At 33.9% G+C, this 19,765-nt stretch overlaps 1 protein-coding gene across 1 annotated transcript in view; it reads right to left on the bottom strand.

Moving 5' to 3' along the window:
• Positions 1–18,598, bottom strand: part of LOC128671230 (phospholipase B1, membrane-associated-like) — a 35,702-nt gene extending 17,104 nt beyond the window's left edge. Inside the window, exon 1 of the mRNA XM_053747552.2 lies at positions 18,093–18,598. Coding sequence (XP_053603527.1) covers positions 18,093–18,185 — 93 coding nt within the window. The 5' untranslated portion in view covers positions 18,186–18,598. The remainder of the gene's footprint in view (positions 1–18,092) is intronic.
• Positions 18,599–19,765: the final 1,167 nt, after the last annotated feature.

Below are 19,765 nucleotides of genomic sequence, written 5' to 3'. Positions count from 1 at the left end.
TGTATTTGAAACTTTATTCCACAAAATTACAAAAAAAAATATGTAAAAATAGTGGACTTAACGCTATATGGCATTATTATCAATCAACCTTATGTCCGCATTCTCGCAAATATATAAATATTTTTTATACCAACACAGTAACACGATTAAAACGCTGCTTGCGTTCAATGTTTTTCCGCGATTTTTATTATATCCACAAACGTTAAAGTTATGAAAAGATCTGTTACAGAGGTAGTTGTTGTGTGCAGATAGGATTTTAAAAATAAATATTTCTAGTCCCCCCCCCCCTTTTTCACATCATGTGATGTCATCGGGGCTATTACTGGTTTATTTTCATCTGAAGGTCTTCCCGGTTTTGTTCTCAAATGGAGCCCGGACCGTTTTCCTACTTATTCGTCTACATTACGCACGGTCTTAGGGATAGTTGTATAGATTGGCGTTAGGACGCAGCTATATGAACCTAAAATTAGTTAAAATATAACAGATTTCCCAATATTCCTACTCGATTACTCAAACATGACTTTTATCTTATAAAACAGTTTTCACACGTGAAAATTATTGGTAAACAATCGCTTCAATAAACTATTGTTAGGTACGTATCAATTCAAAGTTTCTCATACCTACTATAAGTTACTAATAAGCATAATAAGTTAGTGAAGTAACCTCATTACTTGCAATGTTTATTATTTCCCACAGTTGGATTGGACGACAGTCCGTGGCCGAGCCGAGGCCGCCGTGGTAGCGGCCGCCGCGCCTGGGCTGTGGAGCGAGAGTAGCACATGGTCCCGGCACAAATGCGGTTGGTGTTGGCATCGTGTGGTTTTAGTGGGTTCAAGTCCCACACACCTGTCCGGCTTCCCGTGGCCGGATGGACGGGACGAGGGTCTTTCCACACGTTAAAAAAAAAAAGGACGACAGTCCGTAACTGAAATTAGGTTGGATTTTGGTTCACACAAATATACCTACATTTACTGATTATTTTAATATCCATACACATGTATACATACGGGCAAACTTCCGCATTTGTCTCAAAAAATAACTCTAATAGAAAAGGCTGGTTGTCGCTTAGTAGTTTAACGTAGTTCTTATTTATTTATTCTATCCGTTGTTCAAATTTTAACTTTATATATTAACTAGATGTTGCACCGTAGCTTTGAGATAAAATATAGCCTATAGCAATCTTGGACAATGTACCTTTCTAATGGTGAAAGAATTTTTGAAATCGGTTATGTAGTTTCGGAGATTCACAAAGTCACTAACTCACAAACGCATACCTCTTTATGATAATAGTATAGATCTATTTATATAATTACAATTGTAATCTGTGTGGTCAATTATTGAAAAGCAATCACTTCCCATTCTCATCGTCTTTGTATCTCGCTCTCGCATTTAGGTACCTTAATGTCACAACTGAAAATCAGTGTATTGCCCCCCTCCGGGTAATAGTACCGCTGAGTTGTGTCCTTTTTGTACTGCTGCAAAACACTCTTAGTTGTATTATGTGTGTTATTATTATGAAGAACCTGTATGTGTTGTGTATTTTGTGTTGTGGCTACGAATAAAGATTTTTTTCTATCTCTATAAAATATTTGTTAAACTTTAACTAAAGTTTTTGTAAAGTAATAATGTTTGTGTTTTACTTTTTGCCCGACTGCAAGTAAATGGTCTGTGGGGTCTAAAGGGTCATATGTTTTGTGCGATATGATATCTTATCAACGTTTGAGTTTGGCCATACAAAGAGGAAATGTCGCCAGCCTTCTGGGAACTGCAACCGCACGACGACGGCGATTTAGTGTCAATTTTTTATTTAAATTAATTTAATATTTTTTATTTTAGTTTTAATTTTTTATTTAAGCAAATAGCTTAAGTGTATACACGTATATATAGTCATAAATTTATTGCTATAAATAAGAATATATTTTGATTGAAATTAAGTATCTACATGTTTGTATCTATATTGTCTTATCTAGATTATATGTTATAATAAGTGGGTTCACCTATTTCCATTATTATACCTATATCCTTTTAACTTGCATTTTAATACAGACAGACGGACGGGACAGTTTGAAACTAAACACACTATGGATGAGTTGCACCTCAAAGTTGCACCTTTAAATGACGTTGATTCTAACCGGCGCGCCGCTGACGTTTAGACAAAATGGCGTACTTTGCGTTTTTCTACGCAGGTTAAAATTAACGTCAAAATTGACTGGTTTAACCCACTCTATGCATATTATGCACGCACATATATGTAAAAGTAATTAGCATGCTAATGTTAATCCGTCAATTCCGCGAAATACAAAAGAACAAAGCAAATCATTTCTCCAAACTACAAATGAATGAAAAAACTTGCAAATAGCTATTAAATTTGTTAAACTTTCCGATTACTTTAGAAAATAAACAGTACACATAAATGTTACCCAATGCGTGAAAAATGCTACGGTGCACCAAGTAATCAAGCCGTTTAGGGTTCCTATGTAACCTTTGTAAAACCTTTTTGCTATAATCTTAGAGCCCAATTTAAATAATTTTTCAAATATATTTTTCAATTGATCCACAGATATAATTTTCTCATCAAAATTGCCAGAATTGAACATGCACATATATCTATACATATATATCTCTGTTTTAAAGCCACTCACACACAATTGACCACTCTTGTCGCTTCAGTGAGTCGGAATGGAGATCCTGGTTGGAAATCACGGCTCATCCAAAATAAAGGCCGTGAAACACCAATAAACCATGTATAATACATTGACACAGAACCCTCGCAAACAAGATCAAGTCGCACTTGATCGGATTCTACACGTACTTAATTACTGAGTACTCACGAGACGTGTTTATTGTGTAATCAATATCGGGCTTGGCCGACCAGCTGATAATAGATTTGATTTTTTTTAGAAATGAGGAACCCGTGACGTAATCGCCATCAAGCCGAACTGCTTCACTGGAGGAGTGTTCGATCCCCGGTCAGATCAAGATGGTAAATGATCTAATTCAGATTGACCTGTGTCTTGGATGTTTATCTATACCTACATACATAAAAATTATTAATAACTTATCATAAAAAGTTTACTACTTTAGTTTACTATAAGCTGAATTGTCACTATTGCACTTTACGAAATTTGCCATTAACAGAACGAGACAAAACATACTTTACCTTAAAGTATGCTTATATTTTTTATTAATCTGTCAACCCGTACACCATTCCATTTTGAAAATTTCTTTCAATTACTAGCGAAAAATACCATAGCAGATTATGCTACACTAAATAAAGGTTTTTTAAAAGCATCCACTATACATATTACTTCACATAATTGTATATTTTAATATCAGTAATAAGTAATTTAACTAACGTGAGAAATAGACGTTATTAATTAAATATATGTGGGTAATTTTTATGCGATTATAGACACATACGTATACATCAATAAATCCGTGCTTTCCCGTTTTTTTCATTAATAATGTAAGTCATTTAGTTTAATGTGCGTGAATCATTTAAATTTCATTAAAAAAAAGAATAAAAGCAAGACGAAATACATTTTATCGCAGTCCATTTCACGTACACTCTCAAGCACATCAATATGTTCAAATACGTATTCTATAATAGCCGTTATTATCGTCCCATAGAGGTCACGGGGTAAAATTTGGTTTGCAGTTGAATAAAAGTAGTTGAATGGCAGGTGCTGATTAGATTATGATGTGCGTATACAAAGACGAACATTACGTATTATATAAGATACCTATTTGGATAAGAGAAACTATGAAATAGAAATGGAGCGCGCGTATCACATTAATTGTAATTTATATATTTCTAACGGCCCGTACCGGCTTCGCTCGGACGAAAACATAATAATTTATACGCCTAACCTTTCTTCAGGAATCATACTATCTATTAGTGCAAACTGCATGAAAATGCAGAGATAATCAAATAGACAGAAAAACAGACGCGGAAATGGACTTTATTTTATAATATTTATATAAGTACATATTCCTTTCATCAGCACTTGATCACAATCATAATATGTTTCAGTATACCTTTTGACCATATACTTTATTGTGTATTTACATTGTTATATTACTGATAAAAAATTATACATAAATTTATATTTAAAAAATGGTAAGCCCTTCTGGCATAATAGGGACCAACACTGTTTGAATGAGTTTCTTTCGGCATTTCTTCTCAGCAGTGGTCGTTCTGAAATGCTAGTAGTTTGTAGCTTTGGTAAATATCACGGACAAGACAAATTTATAATTTCCGTTTTTGCTATTACAGTACGAACGCTAAACATCGCGCGCTCTACTATAGACAATGAAAGCTTTTCTACGAGCATATTCAAACATGCGTTTCTTTATTCAGACTATGAGGCGCCTTTATGTCTATTTTTAGCATTTATATTTTTATTCATGCCTTGACCTTTCGAATACAGACGGAAAGGTGCAAACCTGTCTGATATCCGAGGCTACAAACTACATAGTGTTCGGCTTCGCAAATTAATCTTTACTAAATCGATGCAAAATATGGTTGAAGAAGTATTTTTTGTTTTTTCTTCCGTATCTTATTTTTCTCACTACCAACGTTACCCAAGTTTTACCCAATCTTTCTCTATATCAAGCATCGCGTGGATCCTATAGTAGATGTCGTACGTCTACAAAAAACCTTGATCAGCATTCGCAAAGAGTGTTGATATCAGGCAGGTCGTAAAATCACAGTTAAAGCTTCAAACTTAGCCCAGGTCCTGGTCCTCGTAGCCTTCAGGCTTCGGAGCATCACAGCCAATAATGACGGTGCAAACATAGCAACGTACAAATATTTTACATTTTTTAAAAATATATATTTATTATCCCCTCTGTATGAACGCGATAAACTCAAACTATGGCACAGATTTTTGTACGTTTTTAACCAAAAGAAGAGTGCGATTCCTATGGAAGGTTTGGGTGTACTTTATCATGGTTTCACTCGAGACCACCAGTGGTACATACTCATGAAAAAAAAATGTACATTACTTTTAGTTTCGCTTAAACATCACAAATACCACTTTCACTTGTAAGAATTTCCGTCAATTAGGAAAACAGACAGACGCTTCTATGTAAAAATGTCGCTATTAGGCAAGGAGTTAAGGGGTCAAATATAACAAAGGAATGATCTTAAATAGTGTAAAACCTTTTAAAATATAAACGTGTAACTCACTGAAACGCAAACGCGTTTGAATTATTGACAAATTGGAAATTAACTTGACTTGTGGGATGAGCATTTATTTACTTATAATCTTTTTCACACATGTCATTATGTAATTACAGGCTTAACCTTAATACATCTACGCTATATAAATATATGGCCTTAGCACAAAACTTTATATAATGTAGCTGACGTTTAATGACCTTGCACGTGCAACGAACGTGGTGTGTTGCTTAACAAATATGCTGCTTTTAATCTCTATCGCATCCTCGAATGTTTCCGGTTGGTTTATTGGCCATGACGCTGATGGCCAGGCTTCGGTTTTGTGGTTTTACGACCGGCCGCATGGCTGAGGTCAATCATCTTTGGGAATGCTACTGTTGTAACAATGATCAGCTTATATGCTGAAGAGATCATTAATATGACAAAACAAAATATAATAAATATGTAATAAAATGTTTAACATTCTCTGTTGCATATGATGATATGATAGCATGTTCTCCATTTAAGTTTTCTTTTAACATCACATTGTTAATAATGTAAACTTATATTTTTGCAAATAAATAATCTTTGTCTTAATAAAGGATACATACTTTAAAATGGAACTTCGTAAACAGTTAAATAAGTACAAAATGTTAGCACAAGTAGCGACTGTCACGAACTCCGACCACAGAATATAAATCATTGAGGATGTCTCGTAATCACGTCCAAATTGACTTTCTAATGAATTTGCCCGACTTGAAAAGGGAGTAGGCTCCTCATTCGACTACAGATAAACGTGATGATAGGGGCTGGACTGGCGTTGGAAAGTAATCGTTCTTTTCTTTAAGAGTAAAAGATTTAAAAGTATTTCCTCATGGTCGACGATCGTGGTCATGACGTGGAATGAAACACACACAATAAGTTTGTTGGCACTATTATATGTAGCTACGGTTTGCCATTGCACTCTCCATTTCTCGCACAAGTTAATTAATAAATCAATCAGTGTGCTGGTTTATATGAAGCAAGTGGTGTTCGATGAAAACTACTATACATGAGTCAGATTGGTATACAAACTTATATGAGCACCTCGGTGGCGCAGTGGTAAAGCACTTGCCTCTGAACCGAGAGGTCCCGGGTTCGAACCCCGGTCGGGTCATGATGTAAAATGATCTTTTTCATGATCGTGGATTTTGTCGTGGATGTTTATCTATATATGTATTTGTTATAAATATAGTATCGTTGGGTTAGTATCCCATAACACAAGTCTTGAACTTACTTTGGGACTCAGTCAATGTGATTTGTCCTAATATATTTATTTATTATTATTATTATTTATGTGGCATGAGTAGGATTAAACTTGGGACCTTTTGATCCACAGGCGGGCGTCTTAACCTTTACCTCATTGCCGTTGCTAGTCACAAGATAAAATAATAATAAGTAAATAAAATAAAGTTGATTTAACTATATAAACTACATACTGTGGATTATAATTAAGTGGGAATTAAAAAATGCTTCATATACTCGGCTTCAGAGGAAAAGAGTGAGTTTTTTGCAATACATGTTTATAAACTTAATCCGGTCCCGTTTCAATATTTCTCAAGTGACTGATTTATCCTTATCCGTAATCTCCCAGTAGATGAGTCACGTGTATTATGTAATCTGTGGTCACGTGTGACATAGAGACGTTGATAATATACTGATGAAAATTCATTTTTTTTTTCATCATTCAATGTATTGACTGTATCTAAATGACGTGAATTCACAAGCTTGTCAGCGAACATTATTGTACTTTGCAACCGACAGGTTGCTGCGGTCAGCAAATTACATAATCCAATTTTATTGTTTTAAATCACATTATCTATAATCATATAATCATCCATATTAAATAATCTAAATGCGAAAGCACCTGACCTGTCTGTCTGTTCGCTTTCACAGCTGAACCGATTTAGATGAAATTTAGTATGCATATAGTTAAGATCCCCGTTCAAACATAGGCTACTTTAAAAAAAAAATTCCCGGTTTCTTCCTCAGCCGTACAGCGTCGGAGCCCAGGATCTACTCCTTACCTTTTTTTCTCTCCACTTCGCACTGTCTTCGGCATCTTTAGTAGTCAGACTATTGTCACGCATATCCTTGACAACATCAGCCTTTAACGACCTCGGTGGCGCAGTGGTAAAATGCTTTCCACTGAACCGACAGGTCCCGGGTTCGAACCCCGGTTGGGTCATGATGGAAAATGATCTTTTTCTCATTGGCCCGGGTCTTGGATGTTTATATGTATATGTATTTGTCATAAAATATAGTATCGTTGAGGTAGTATCCCTTAGCACAAGTCTCGAACTTACTTTGGGGCTAGCTCAATCTGTGTGATTTGTCCTAATATGTTTATTTATTTATCAAGCCAGCACTTTTTGCCCTTCTGCCAGATCCGGGCGGGAACAGCACAGCCAGGCATTTCAAACAATCTATACGTAAATTACCATCCCGAAATTAAACATAGCGTAACAACATCAAAGTAAACGGAAGTTACGATGTACGACAAACATTTAACACGTTGAATAATCATCAAATCAATATTTGATAGCCTGAATAAGTCAGGGACTCATAAGGTCAGAGGACCATCCATGAGTCTGTGGGCAAATTGATCTTTGATAATGCACAAAAGTCGAATTAGTAACTTGTTTCTTTTTATTTCGGCTTTTTTTATAATCTTGTCGATTATGTGTGACTTTCGATTTCGAATTTCCTATAGACGTGAGCAGTTTTTTTTTATAAGTACATACTTATAGGAATTTGTCTACTACGTCTATAGGAGTTTTGTTTATACAAGAATGTGAATCTATGTAGATTCACATTCTTGTATAAACAAAACTAAAATAAATGGCTACTAGGGGACACTTATCTTGGCAGTGTTATCAATATTATCCGGTTCGCGTGAACAATGAATACGGTAGGCGAACATCTGATTACATTATTACTCGAATTATAAATAAACTACCTTTAGAACTACGAGACAAATTGACGACAAAAAATATAAAATATAAACTGAAAGAGTATTTCCTTAGTTCCCTTTAAAATGTGTTTAGTCATACTTCACGATAATAATGCCATGTATTTGTCCAATTCTTTTTATTATTTATTTTCGTCTCTTGTATTATTAGTGTACAATTGGTTTATTGACTGACGTAAATTAAACTTAATTCTTAGTATAATTTCAAACCTTAGTGGTTTCACTATGCTAAGTTAATTACACAATGTTTGTAAGATCTTTTATAAGATAATAAATAATAAAAACAAAAAGTAATAGAATTCCCAAGGACAGAAAGCTGACGTCTTTAAAATCGCTGAATTTTATAATAGCATTGTAGTTTTGGTATTTGGGGTTGCTATTGGAAACCGAGCTAACAAAACCTTTGTCAATTATTGTGTGATCTAGAAGGTTGTAATTAGATTATTGCCAGTATCCAGCCCACTGGGTTAATGGTGTTGCCATGTCTAATGACCATTTGATTGGTGTTATATAAACATTTCCTCTCTTTACGATCATTTGGAGTATCTCAGCAAACACATGCTTAAATTTTAATGATCCGTGTTAAAACTGCAAAGGGCTTTCCGCTGGATCTTAAACAACTTAAAACCTGTTTGTTACTATTACATGTATTACGCCAAGTTGTGTGACGTGCACAAGTAAAACATTTTTTTGTGGTTTTGCCAACTTCGCATAACAACTGGGTATTATTGTATTCAATGTGATACTATTATGAAAGACTTTATTTATTATAAAAATTGTTTCAGGTACGACTATCGAGGCCTGATAAATGAACTGAGGGAGATTCACAAAGTAAAACAAACATTATTAGTATTAGTAATATAAATACAAGTTGTAATTATAATTACAGTCCAGAAGGCGACTGTAATAACGGTACTGGACGACAATGAAGGAAGAATTGGAAAAAGAACACCATATCCTCCAAAAATAAGTTTGGTTGAATATAGAATGCTATTTTCAAACTGCCAAAGACGACTTTGGTATAACTGTTTTAACAGATTATTTACCATACTTGAACAGTGCAAAGCTGCAATATTTCGTTTCTGGTTAGGAGATGCACTTTAATTTAAATATATTTAACGCTGCAATGACATAAGTGTAGAAAATGTTGCAATGGCCAGCTTTTTACATAATAATGATAATAATCTTTGCCCGCACATGTTATTTTATTACCAAGACACTTTGTCTTCTTGCCGGTGTCACAAAGTTCATCTAAAAGATTTTTTAAGAACTAGAATTTTTATAGATTTAATATTTTTACAGATTTTTCTGCACGTGAAACTGGACAACTTCCTGAAATTTAAATTGTTCTTTTTTACTTTATACTTTTGTAGGTATTCAGATTTCAAAAGAGCTTAAATTAGCGATACTTTTTCTCATAACTTATTTAAAAGTTTTACAGTGTGAGGTCTCCATTACACACGATAATATCCTTCATCAGAAGAAACAGACATTTAGGAGAAACAATATCCGGTTGTATGAAAATTGATACAAAAACTACATCTTTTGAATACAAGCGGTAAGCACTCCATCGTAGAAGAAAAAAAAAATTGAGTTCCATAAACCATAACAAAATATGTTACGAATTTATGTAATAACTAAGTATTTTGTTTGTCTAATATAGGACTATTCAGTATTTCTCAAGGCCCGGAAACAAGACAAAACCCGAGGAACGTAAATCACGCAAGAACACGTGAAACTGTACGTTATTTATCACGTTATGGGCCGCGCGACGCGTGAAAACTCTCCGCATTGTCGTCGATTTTATTGCGTGCTTTGTGTTGTGGTCAGTTAACAAAAAACAGTTAAAAGACAGAAACGTAAAAGGGTTTGAGTAATTTTGTAAGACATGTTCTTACAATATCTTTATCCCTATTTTAAAGCACCTAGTTCTGTTAGTTTTGCTAGTGAGTTGAGAAAACGTATTAGTCTTTTGGAATATACTCTCTCTCAGTCTGTAATTTGAACGTTTCGAACGTTATATATATATATATATATTATATTAGGATTTTTTTTTCTATTATGAACCACCACATAGCCCATTCATTTAATCAAAAGACTAGCCGCATACTTCCTATTCCGCGTACAAGAATTCATCGTAAAACCATAGTTAAATTTAAACTGTGTAACACACGGTAACCGCCCATGTAGTAACTCGAGCTTAACTGCCATAGTCTAACCTCAACGGTGGATTTACCTGGCTGAGAAGTTCACAGGTGTTAAGTGAAAACATTTTTCGAATTTAAATTTTATTATAAACGATTAAATTTTATTCAAATAGGTTACTTAGTTGTTTGTGCTCTAAATATCATAATTTGTTTTGGTAAGGACCGCTTATAGTGTCAGTGAATACCTTTCGATCCTGGAGATAATGAAAACAATTAAACAACAATAGGATCGCAATCCGATCGGGCCGCGCGCGAACTGAAAAGTTAATTAATTTTTAGACCATTAGATCAATCCAAATCACTTTTGTCGAACATAAATCTAATATACTTGCTTACCAAAATTAATATTTAGCGAAACATTGGTTGTTACCGCTCCATCATCATTAGATAGATTATTGAATTTACCTATTTCATCAGAACTTTGTAAATACAATTTAGTGTAGACATACACTTGTACATACAGACTACATTCGTAGTTGCAACTGTTAGTAAAAATGGATGGATATTAGTTAATATTTTATTCAAAAACTACTGGACAGATTTTGATGAAATTTAGTATACGGGTAGAGTGAAACCTGTAATAATATGCAAGATACGTTTTATCTTATAATTCCCGCAGGAGCGGAGCCCGGGTAGGCGGACATAGTTATTAATATTGTTATGAATGCTTAATTCCGGCTACAGACTATCCCTGAACTCGGACAGATGTCTACGCGAATGCATGAACATTGCATAGTTTGTATGAGTGCTTTTATTTACCGCAATGAAAAACAAGCGATGTGTGCTGAATTCGCCAAGCTCGAACTGATCCACGATAGTATGGAGCCGACACAAGATTGACCCAACGGCGATTATCGCGATAATGTGAAAGGTTGGGACCTTTTGGACCTTACTATTCAAATCTTATGGTTACCTCATGTGCGACATATTAAGTTAAATCTGACTCGCTTGATGATATTAGTACACCACTTCTCTGGCCCTAACTCAATAAATGTATCGTATTGTAGCAAAAGACTGTATCCTATCATACTTTTTGCCGTATCTACGTATCTTGTAATATAATATAATATTCTTTATTACCTCATATCTCCAAAACCGCTGAAAAGATTTACATAATTTAGATATCATTACATTCGTCATAGTTGACCGAGTGTTCTTAGACAGATATATATATATATTTCTTTTATCTATGTACATAGGTGATGAAAAAACAAACATGGCGGCTGTGCAACGCCATTGGACTTGATGAAAAACATTTTTTTTTTCAAATACTCAAATTATGGGTATCGAATTAAATGGATTCTTAAGCAGGCGGGTTTTTCATTTTTTTACTTGTTGTTTTCATTTCTTATTTCAATTCTTTTGAAAATAAACAGCCATCTTTAAGACAAAAAGGAAGAACGGAACCCATAGAATCTGTTGTCCGTCTGTCTAGACCCTTTGTCTCAGAAACGTGAAACTGTGTCAACATTGGGACACTATATTTCGATAGGATCATATAGCTCAGGCCAGCACTAACTTAGCCATAAAGCGGTTTGATATAAGGTGTGGGTAAGTACTGTTAACTGCATAAAATTATGCAGGATTGACCTCTATGCTGTGGTGATAGCGACCAAATTGCATTCAATTCGGGCAGGTGTGTTTTTGACTGTACTACAGCAGTCTAAGTATCGACACCGATTCCAGTTTCCCGTTTGACTGCTGTGCAATCATTTTGGGTAATCAATTAATTCGTGCAACAATGTTGGCGTGTATTGGTTAAACATAAGCATGAGGAGCTCAGTGGTGTAGTAGGCCACAGGATGGGTGACCAAAAATGTATTATCTCGAACTCCTCCGTGCTCCAAATGTAACCCTCGTAAGTTATCATCATTTCTTTTTTTATTTATTAGGCAGGCCAGATTGAAGTGGCACAGGGTAGGGGACACATTTTGTCATTATGCGGCCAGAAAAGTGGGCGAAATTAACCTTCTGAATAACGACGGCCGCAGAAGATAAGTTTTGAGCATTCTTGTACTCTCAAATTAGCCCAAATTTCTAGACTACTTTTTTAAACGTACCTTTATTTTCAGAACTGCAGCCTGATCATTTATTTACTTTTACATTAATTTTTTTTTTAGTTTATTGCAACTTCAATGTCACGATTCAAAATCACGATTACTTACATATTTAAAATTTTATTAATAAGCTGAAATTCGCAACGTCCAATCCTTGTCATCTTTTAGGAAGCAAGTAAAGTCTCATTATATTAGCCTTCTTTAATCTGTTATATATTTATTTATTGTTCTATAACAACAACATTTACGCTTGTCTGTATGTTTACTTGTTCCTCTTTCCATCCGAAGGTTGGCTGCAAGAAATTGCATTAGCGATAAGTCCGCCTTTGCACTCATTATGTTTGAATATCTTGTTGTAACTTATAACTCCTTTGTGAATGGTGCAATGAAGAGTTTATCTATCTAACTAATCCAGTTATGGTCGTTCCGAAATGCCTGTAGTTTGTAGATTATGAGAAATAACTATTTAATATAATAATTTATGTGAAAAAGTGCCTGTGAAGGTCTAATTTCTGAATAATTTGATTTGATTTGATCGCCCGTGCATAATCCTTTGTTCCGTTAAAATAGTTTCGTTTTGTTTCTAAACTATTTTGGAAGACATGGTCATAACAAATGCAATGCAGTGATCTCGTGTCTTGTGCAACTATATAATTTCGTTAATGGATATCATTAGTAGCTTGATATATAAACAAGTACATGTTCGATGGCCAAGGTCAGTATTAGTGGAATTTATATTAACATGCATTAAGTAGTTGATTGTAGAGGTAGGTACAGGCTGATTTTTTTAAACGCACAAAATATACGTGTAAATTTGTAAGAAAGGATGGGAAGGACGTATGTTACAATTTCAGGCGTAAGGAAACAAAACAAGGTCTAACTTCAGTGAAGTATACACAAATTGCATATAACCTAAAACAACAAATAGTATACTAGCAAAGCCCGCGGCTTCGCCCGCGGAAACAGTTATTTTCTGGGATGAAAAGTACCCAATGTCAATCTGAATACTTCAAATTACAGTATGCAAAATTTCTAGAAGATTGCTTTAATTGAAAGAGTGTGAAGAGTGTAACAAACAAACAAACTTACTTTCGCTTTTATAATATTAGGATACGGTATTTTTGTCCGGGAATGATTGACTGGAGTAATTAATTTCCGTATGAAAACATAGTCGTGCCTACATGTAAAATCATCAAGACAACGCACAACAGAAACTGGGCCTAAAAACCAAAATTTAGTATTTTTCGATTTATTTGAAAGTGTTGGGGAGCACTGAGAGGGGATATTTTTGAAATTCCCACAGGAAAATATGTAGCCGCCTCTGCTAGCATCTACTATCATTTTGACAATTGCTCTTGCAAAATGGAACTAAGATTTGATTTAACTAAGACTTTTTCGTAATTAAATTCATTTAAATATGGAAAATGGTTGATCCAAATTTTAATACTGTATTCACATATCGATATGAAGACTATCTATATAAGTAGAAGATATATGGCTAGTATTTCAATAAATCACCCTTTTTTTTTATTTTCTGAATAAGTAATAATTACACGATACATCTAAATGGGCAGTCTTAATAGTTATTACTGAGCATACAGTCTTCTAGGACAGTTTTTACAAGGTCAGTAAAGGTGAAGGAGCTGTGTACATCAATTTGAAGAATTTGACCAGATCATTATGAATATGCAGACTAGTATTGGATATGATCTTGAATCTAAATCGATATAATGTGTGTAAAGATTTATGCATACATATACACAATACCGATACGCTTTCCTCCTGCTAATATCCTACTTTTGCCCAAAATCTACTGAACCGATTGTTATGAAATTTGGTACACGGGTAGAATATAACCTAGAATAACACATAAGGAACTTTTTATCCCGAAAATCCCACGGGAGCGAATCCCCAGAGCGCAGTTAGTATTATGAAGGCGAAAGTTTTTGAGGATGTATATTATGTGTGTATGTTTGTTACTCTTTCACGCAAAATCTTGGAGCAAAGGATTGTTTTGAAATTTGGTACACGGGTAGAATATAACCTTAGAATAACATATAGGGTATTTTTATCCCGAAATTCCCACGTAAGCGAAGCTCCGGGGCGCAGCTAGTGGTTCATAATCATGACGTCGATATAAAAAATTCGTTTCCTCTTATTTCTCAGGGGTAAACATTAAGCTGGCACTATATTTTATATGGCTTGATTGCTCTTTGTATGAGACTTCCTGAACAAGTGTTATCAAGGAGCACCAGTGTACAAAATGTAGGGGAATTTTTTTTATTAAGTTCCTGGTTTTTTTAATACAAGGTTATCCGTTCTTCTGAAAGTCAGTTCTTTGTCGTAAAGGAAATTGAATGCGACTTCTTTTGTTTTCTTTTTTACGACTGTTTGAGGGCCAGTGATAATGAATGAATTAATAATAATAATAATAATAATAGAACCATACACTATAACAGACCTGACATTGTACTACAAGATAAACTAAATAAAACTACATACCTTATAGACATAGCAGTACCGAATACGCATAATCTCACAAAAACTATTACAGAAAAAATTCACAAATACACAGACCTAAAAGATGAAATATATAGGATATGGAATCAAGATAAAGTTTTCATAGTTCCCATTGTATTGTCCACAACTGGTGTCATTCCCAAGCATTTGCATAATTCCCTCAAGCTACTCAATCTCAAACCCCTTACATATATTAAAATGCAGAAAGCAGCAATTCTTAATACCTGTCGAATAGTTAGGAAGTTTATGGACTCTACAGACACTGACACCTACAACATAAATACCAACGACACACGGACTGACCCCCTTAATCTACCCTAAAAATGATAGCCACTTGGTCATGGCCCGTGTCTATCATTAGAATGCCAGCCTCGGCTGAGAGCTTAAAGTGATAAAAACATAATAATAATACATGCCGAATCACACGTAAATTCCTAACTTCGTCTACCCTCACGTCTACCTTCAGCATATAAAACTTTTCCCTCTTACGCTTGGCTTCGGCCCGCGTATGAGGCGTATACCCTTTATTTATTTTTTATTTTTATTTAAAAAAGGAGAAAACATTTATAAAAGTATAATAATAATATTATTATTAATAATTACTGTGATAATGACAATACTTTCAAAGATATGAAAAAAAAAAACATACTATTCTGGACTCGTCCAAATGTTAATACCAAACGACACGAACAAGTGACGTCACAACTTGCTAAAATGTTCGCACAGAAAGCTATGTTTGCTCGATGACAGCTACAACGAAATATTACATTTGCGGTGATGACTTCTTAATAAAAATTGTTACAATAATATGATTTGTCGTGTTTGTTTTTTTTATAATGTCACACTTTTTTCAAATGGACTTTCCAACCAACTTTAAATCTTTGTATAATTATTCTTCTTCGTTGTTACAGTCTAGGAATTATCAATATCAAAATATTTTTTTTTATCTACATTTTACATGTATTTTTAAAATTCTTTGACCTCTATTAGTCTAAAATGTAGATTGTATTCAAGAGTTCTTTTTCCTTATTATCGGCGAACTCAAACAGATTTGACGACCTCGGTGGCGCAGTGGTAAAGTTCTTGCCACTGGCCTGAGAGGCCCCGGGTTCGATCCCCAGTCGGGTCATGATGGAAAATGATCTTTTTCTTATTGGCCCGGCTCTTGGATGTTTATCTATATATGTATTTGTTATAAAATACAGTATCGTTGAGTTAGTATCCCATAACACAAGTCTCGAACTTACTTTGGGGCTAGCTCAATCTGTGTGATTCGTCCTAATATATTTATTATTATATTATAGATGCCGAAGTGAATGAACGTACACCGCGTAGTTTTTATAAGACCTTCTTTTAACACCAGGGAAAACCCGCAATGTACGTCGAAACTGTCAAGTTCGGTGAACTTTTTGTCAATAGCTGCGGCACTAACAATTAAAATTGAAAGATAATTTATATTTGCAAATTCAACTTAAATAAGTTGAAACGCGTTGATGTCTTTTGTATGTATTTGTTAAATCGTTGAAAGAATACAGCAAAAGTTTCATTTTTTTAAATGGCTTACAGATGCCATAGTCGTGAATGCAACCGGAAGTATAACTATTTTACTTGAAAACACTAGTTTAACCTGAAGATTTTTCATTGTCAGTAATTATTCGCTCTATTGACAATGCCGTTGTGTTCAAGCATACACACATCGACTAAAACTAAACTTGTATAACATTTTACAGTTCTTTTTATAGGTCGAGTAATTAATAATACTTAATTATTAATAATATTAATAATTAATAATGAATCATTAATATTAACTGATATTAATATTACATTACTTTCGACATAATATTAAATTATTAATAATAGTCGAAAATAATTTCATATTAATATCAGTTAATATTAATGATTCATTATTAATTTTTATTTATTTACTTATGAATGAATAAATAAATAAATAAAAATTAATAATGAATCATTAATATTAACCGATATTAATATTAAATTATTTTCGACTATTATTAATAATTTAATATTATGTCGAACATAATTTAATATTAATATCAGTTAGAATTTTTATTTATATTAGAATCATTAATATTAACTGATATTAATATTAAATTATTTTCGACTACTATTAATTAGTAATTGCTAATGTTATTAGACGAAGTAGCTAGGAACATTATGATTCTTGTACAATCATGATCGATAGCAGGTGATAATTAAATGTAATTTGACGACCTCGGTGGCGCAGTGTTAAGGTTCTTGCCTCTGAACCGAGAGGTCCCGGGTTCGATCCCCGGTCGGGTCATGATGGAAAATGATCTTTTTCTGATTGGCCCGGGTCTTGGATGTTTATCTATATATGTATTTGTTATCAAATATAGTATCGTTGAGTTAGTATCCCATAACACAAGTCTCGAACTTACTTTGGGGCTAGCTCAATCTGTGTGATTTGTCCTAATATATTTATATATATTTTTTTTTATAATCAATGCTGGTATCTCCTCAGTTTGACTCTTACTAACACTAAACTAACTAAACTAAACAAGTTTATTTGTTAGACATATTAATTCAGTATTCATTTCGCTACAACTTTTGAACGGCTGAACCGATTTTGATCAAACATATCTAAGATGGTTCTTAGATATGTTTCATCAAAATCGGCCAGCACATAAAAATTAACTATCAAATTAAAAAAAAAATCATCCAAAGCGGCTCGCCCGTTGATGAGCTACGGTGCCACGTACACAGACAGTCAGACACACTTAGCGGTCAAACTTATAATACCCCTCTTTTTGCGTAGTAGGTTAAAAATTAAATTTGATATTTTTCAATAAAAAATCACACAAATACCAAAAGTAAAATCGTTATAAACTTTTTTCCTTTGGAGCGAGTTTTTGGAAGAGTTTTATTTTTATGAAAAATTAAATCAAATATTTTGTGTATAAATGTGATACCTAGATATAATATTATTTATTACGTAATACCTCACAGTTACAATTTATAGCTAAAAAATCTGTGGGTAAAATACAACAATCTCTTTGTGAGAAATTGCATTCTAAAATCCTTGGTCCTTATGTCATTTTATATGAATAGGAAGTTCTTTAAAATTAATATGTTTCGTATGTCCAAAATGGACTCACCATGTCATTGAGCCCATCCAGAGCTAGGCTGAAGTTGAACACCGAAGCGGAGACGTCGCTCAACAGCAACAAATGCCAAAAAGCAAACCACATCTTGGCTACATCACTATCACATCAAAACACTATTGCACTGCACAGAAAAAAATGTTAGAAAATTAAAAAAACGATAAATTCCACCATTATGTCTTTAAAAAGTGGAATTGTTTTTTTAGAGGCGACTACGCCGAAGCGTATGGCGGGAAAATCTGCGCGTGCGCGTGCGCGGACCGCGCGGGCGAGCAGATCGTACGCCTGCGTATTATTACACAATACTTCTTAGACCTTAGTAATGTCCTCATGAAGGCTCGTGGATCTAGTAACCTGTAGGGCGCGTCCTGTTTTAGCGTATCAAGTCGGTAAGGAAAGGTGTTACGTAACTCTCAATGGAATTTTTACGTAAACTATTAAAGTTGATTTGTTAAATTAGGTTGATTCGATCAATGCACACATACAATATTGTCGGTACAGATTTCATCTCCCGTATTATGTTTTCCCTGTTACTGTTCTTTGGTAATATTATATCTTGTATTTTAACTTTTAAGTGAACGCCTGCAATACCAGGGGTGTCACGTCATTACAACTCTTTATTTCGTAAAAGATCAATGGTCAATTTCACAAGTTTATATATATAGTATATAAAGATAATATTAATAATTAATGATAATAATCGTTTATTATTGCCTATATATATATATATATATATATATATATATATATATATAAACTTGAAAAATTGACCATTGTTCGCTACTAATTTAGTAAAGACACTATGATACTACCATCTCTGATAACTTTGTCAGGTTAAGTGGTTAAAAAACAATGTGAACGTTTAATATTTTAAAGAACTTCCTATTCATATAAAAGGACATGAGGACCAAGGATTTTAGAATGCTATTTCTCAGAAGAGATTGTTGTATTTTACCCACAGAATTTTTAGCTATAAATTGTAACTGTGAGGTATTACGTATGCTTTGATGAACAATGCTATCTGTATTGTTTGCTTTTACCAAAGATATAGCTAAATAGTTATCTAGAATGATAGATGGTGTGATTTCCGCTATGTTGATAACACATCACCGGTCCACCTGAACTTGTTTCTCCGGGAAGCCTTCTTCCGGAATATCCGGTTGGAGCGCAGTCTGTGGCCTTGTCTAGATAGAATCTGATACGTGAGCAATGTTAGCCTACTTACTGCTAAGTATATGTACAAGTATTACGCATCATAAAAAATAAAATGAAGGAGTAAAAGTATTTTTTTAAACGACAAGACTCCTGATGGGAAGTGGTCACCGCAGCCTATACGAACGCTGTATTTAAATGCATGCTGTATTCAAGCGTGTGATATCCCTTTTTACATTTTATATCGACGAAATTGCCTTTGCATTATCTTTATATGTTATAACATATTAATTATTTATTATTAATTTTTATAGACGAAATAGAATTAAAGGGACCTTCGAATTCTAATTATGTTGACCTATCGTTTTGTATCTATCACAAAACGATATACGACTCACGAGAAACTAGTTTTTGGTTCTAATCCTGAATTTATTTCGATGAAAAGGCAGAATATAACGTAGAAAATGGCAAATAGTATTATCCTGAAATGCTTAAGGGAGCGTAGTCCTGCGAAA

The sequence above is a fragment of the Plodia interpunctella genome, chromosome 7 (assembly GCF_027563975.2).
Source record: "Plodia interpunctella isolate USDA-ARS_2022_Savannah chromosome 7, ilPloInte3.2, whole genome shotgun sequence".
NCBI lineage: Eukaryota > Metazoa > Arthropoda > Insecta > Lepidoptera > Pyralidae > Plodia > Plodia interpunctella.
Note: the sequence above shows the minus strand (reverse complement) of the source record. Positions and strands in the feature narration are given on the sequence as shown.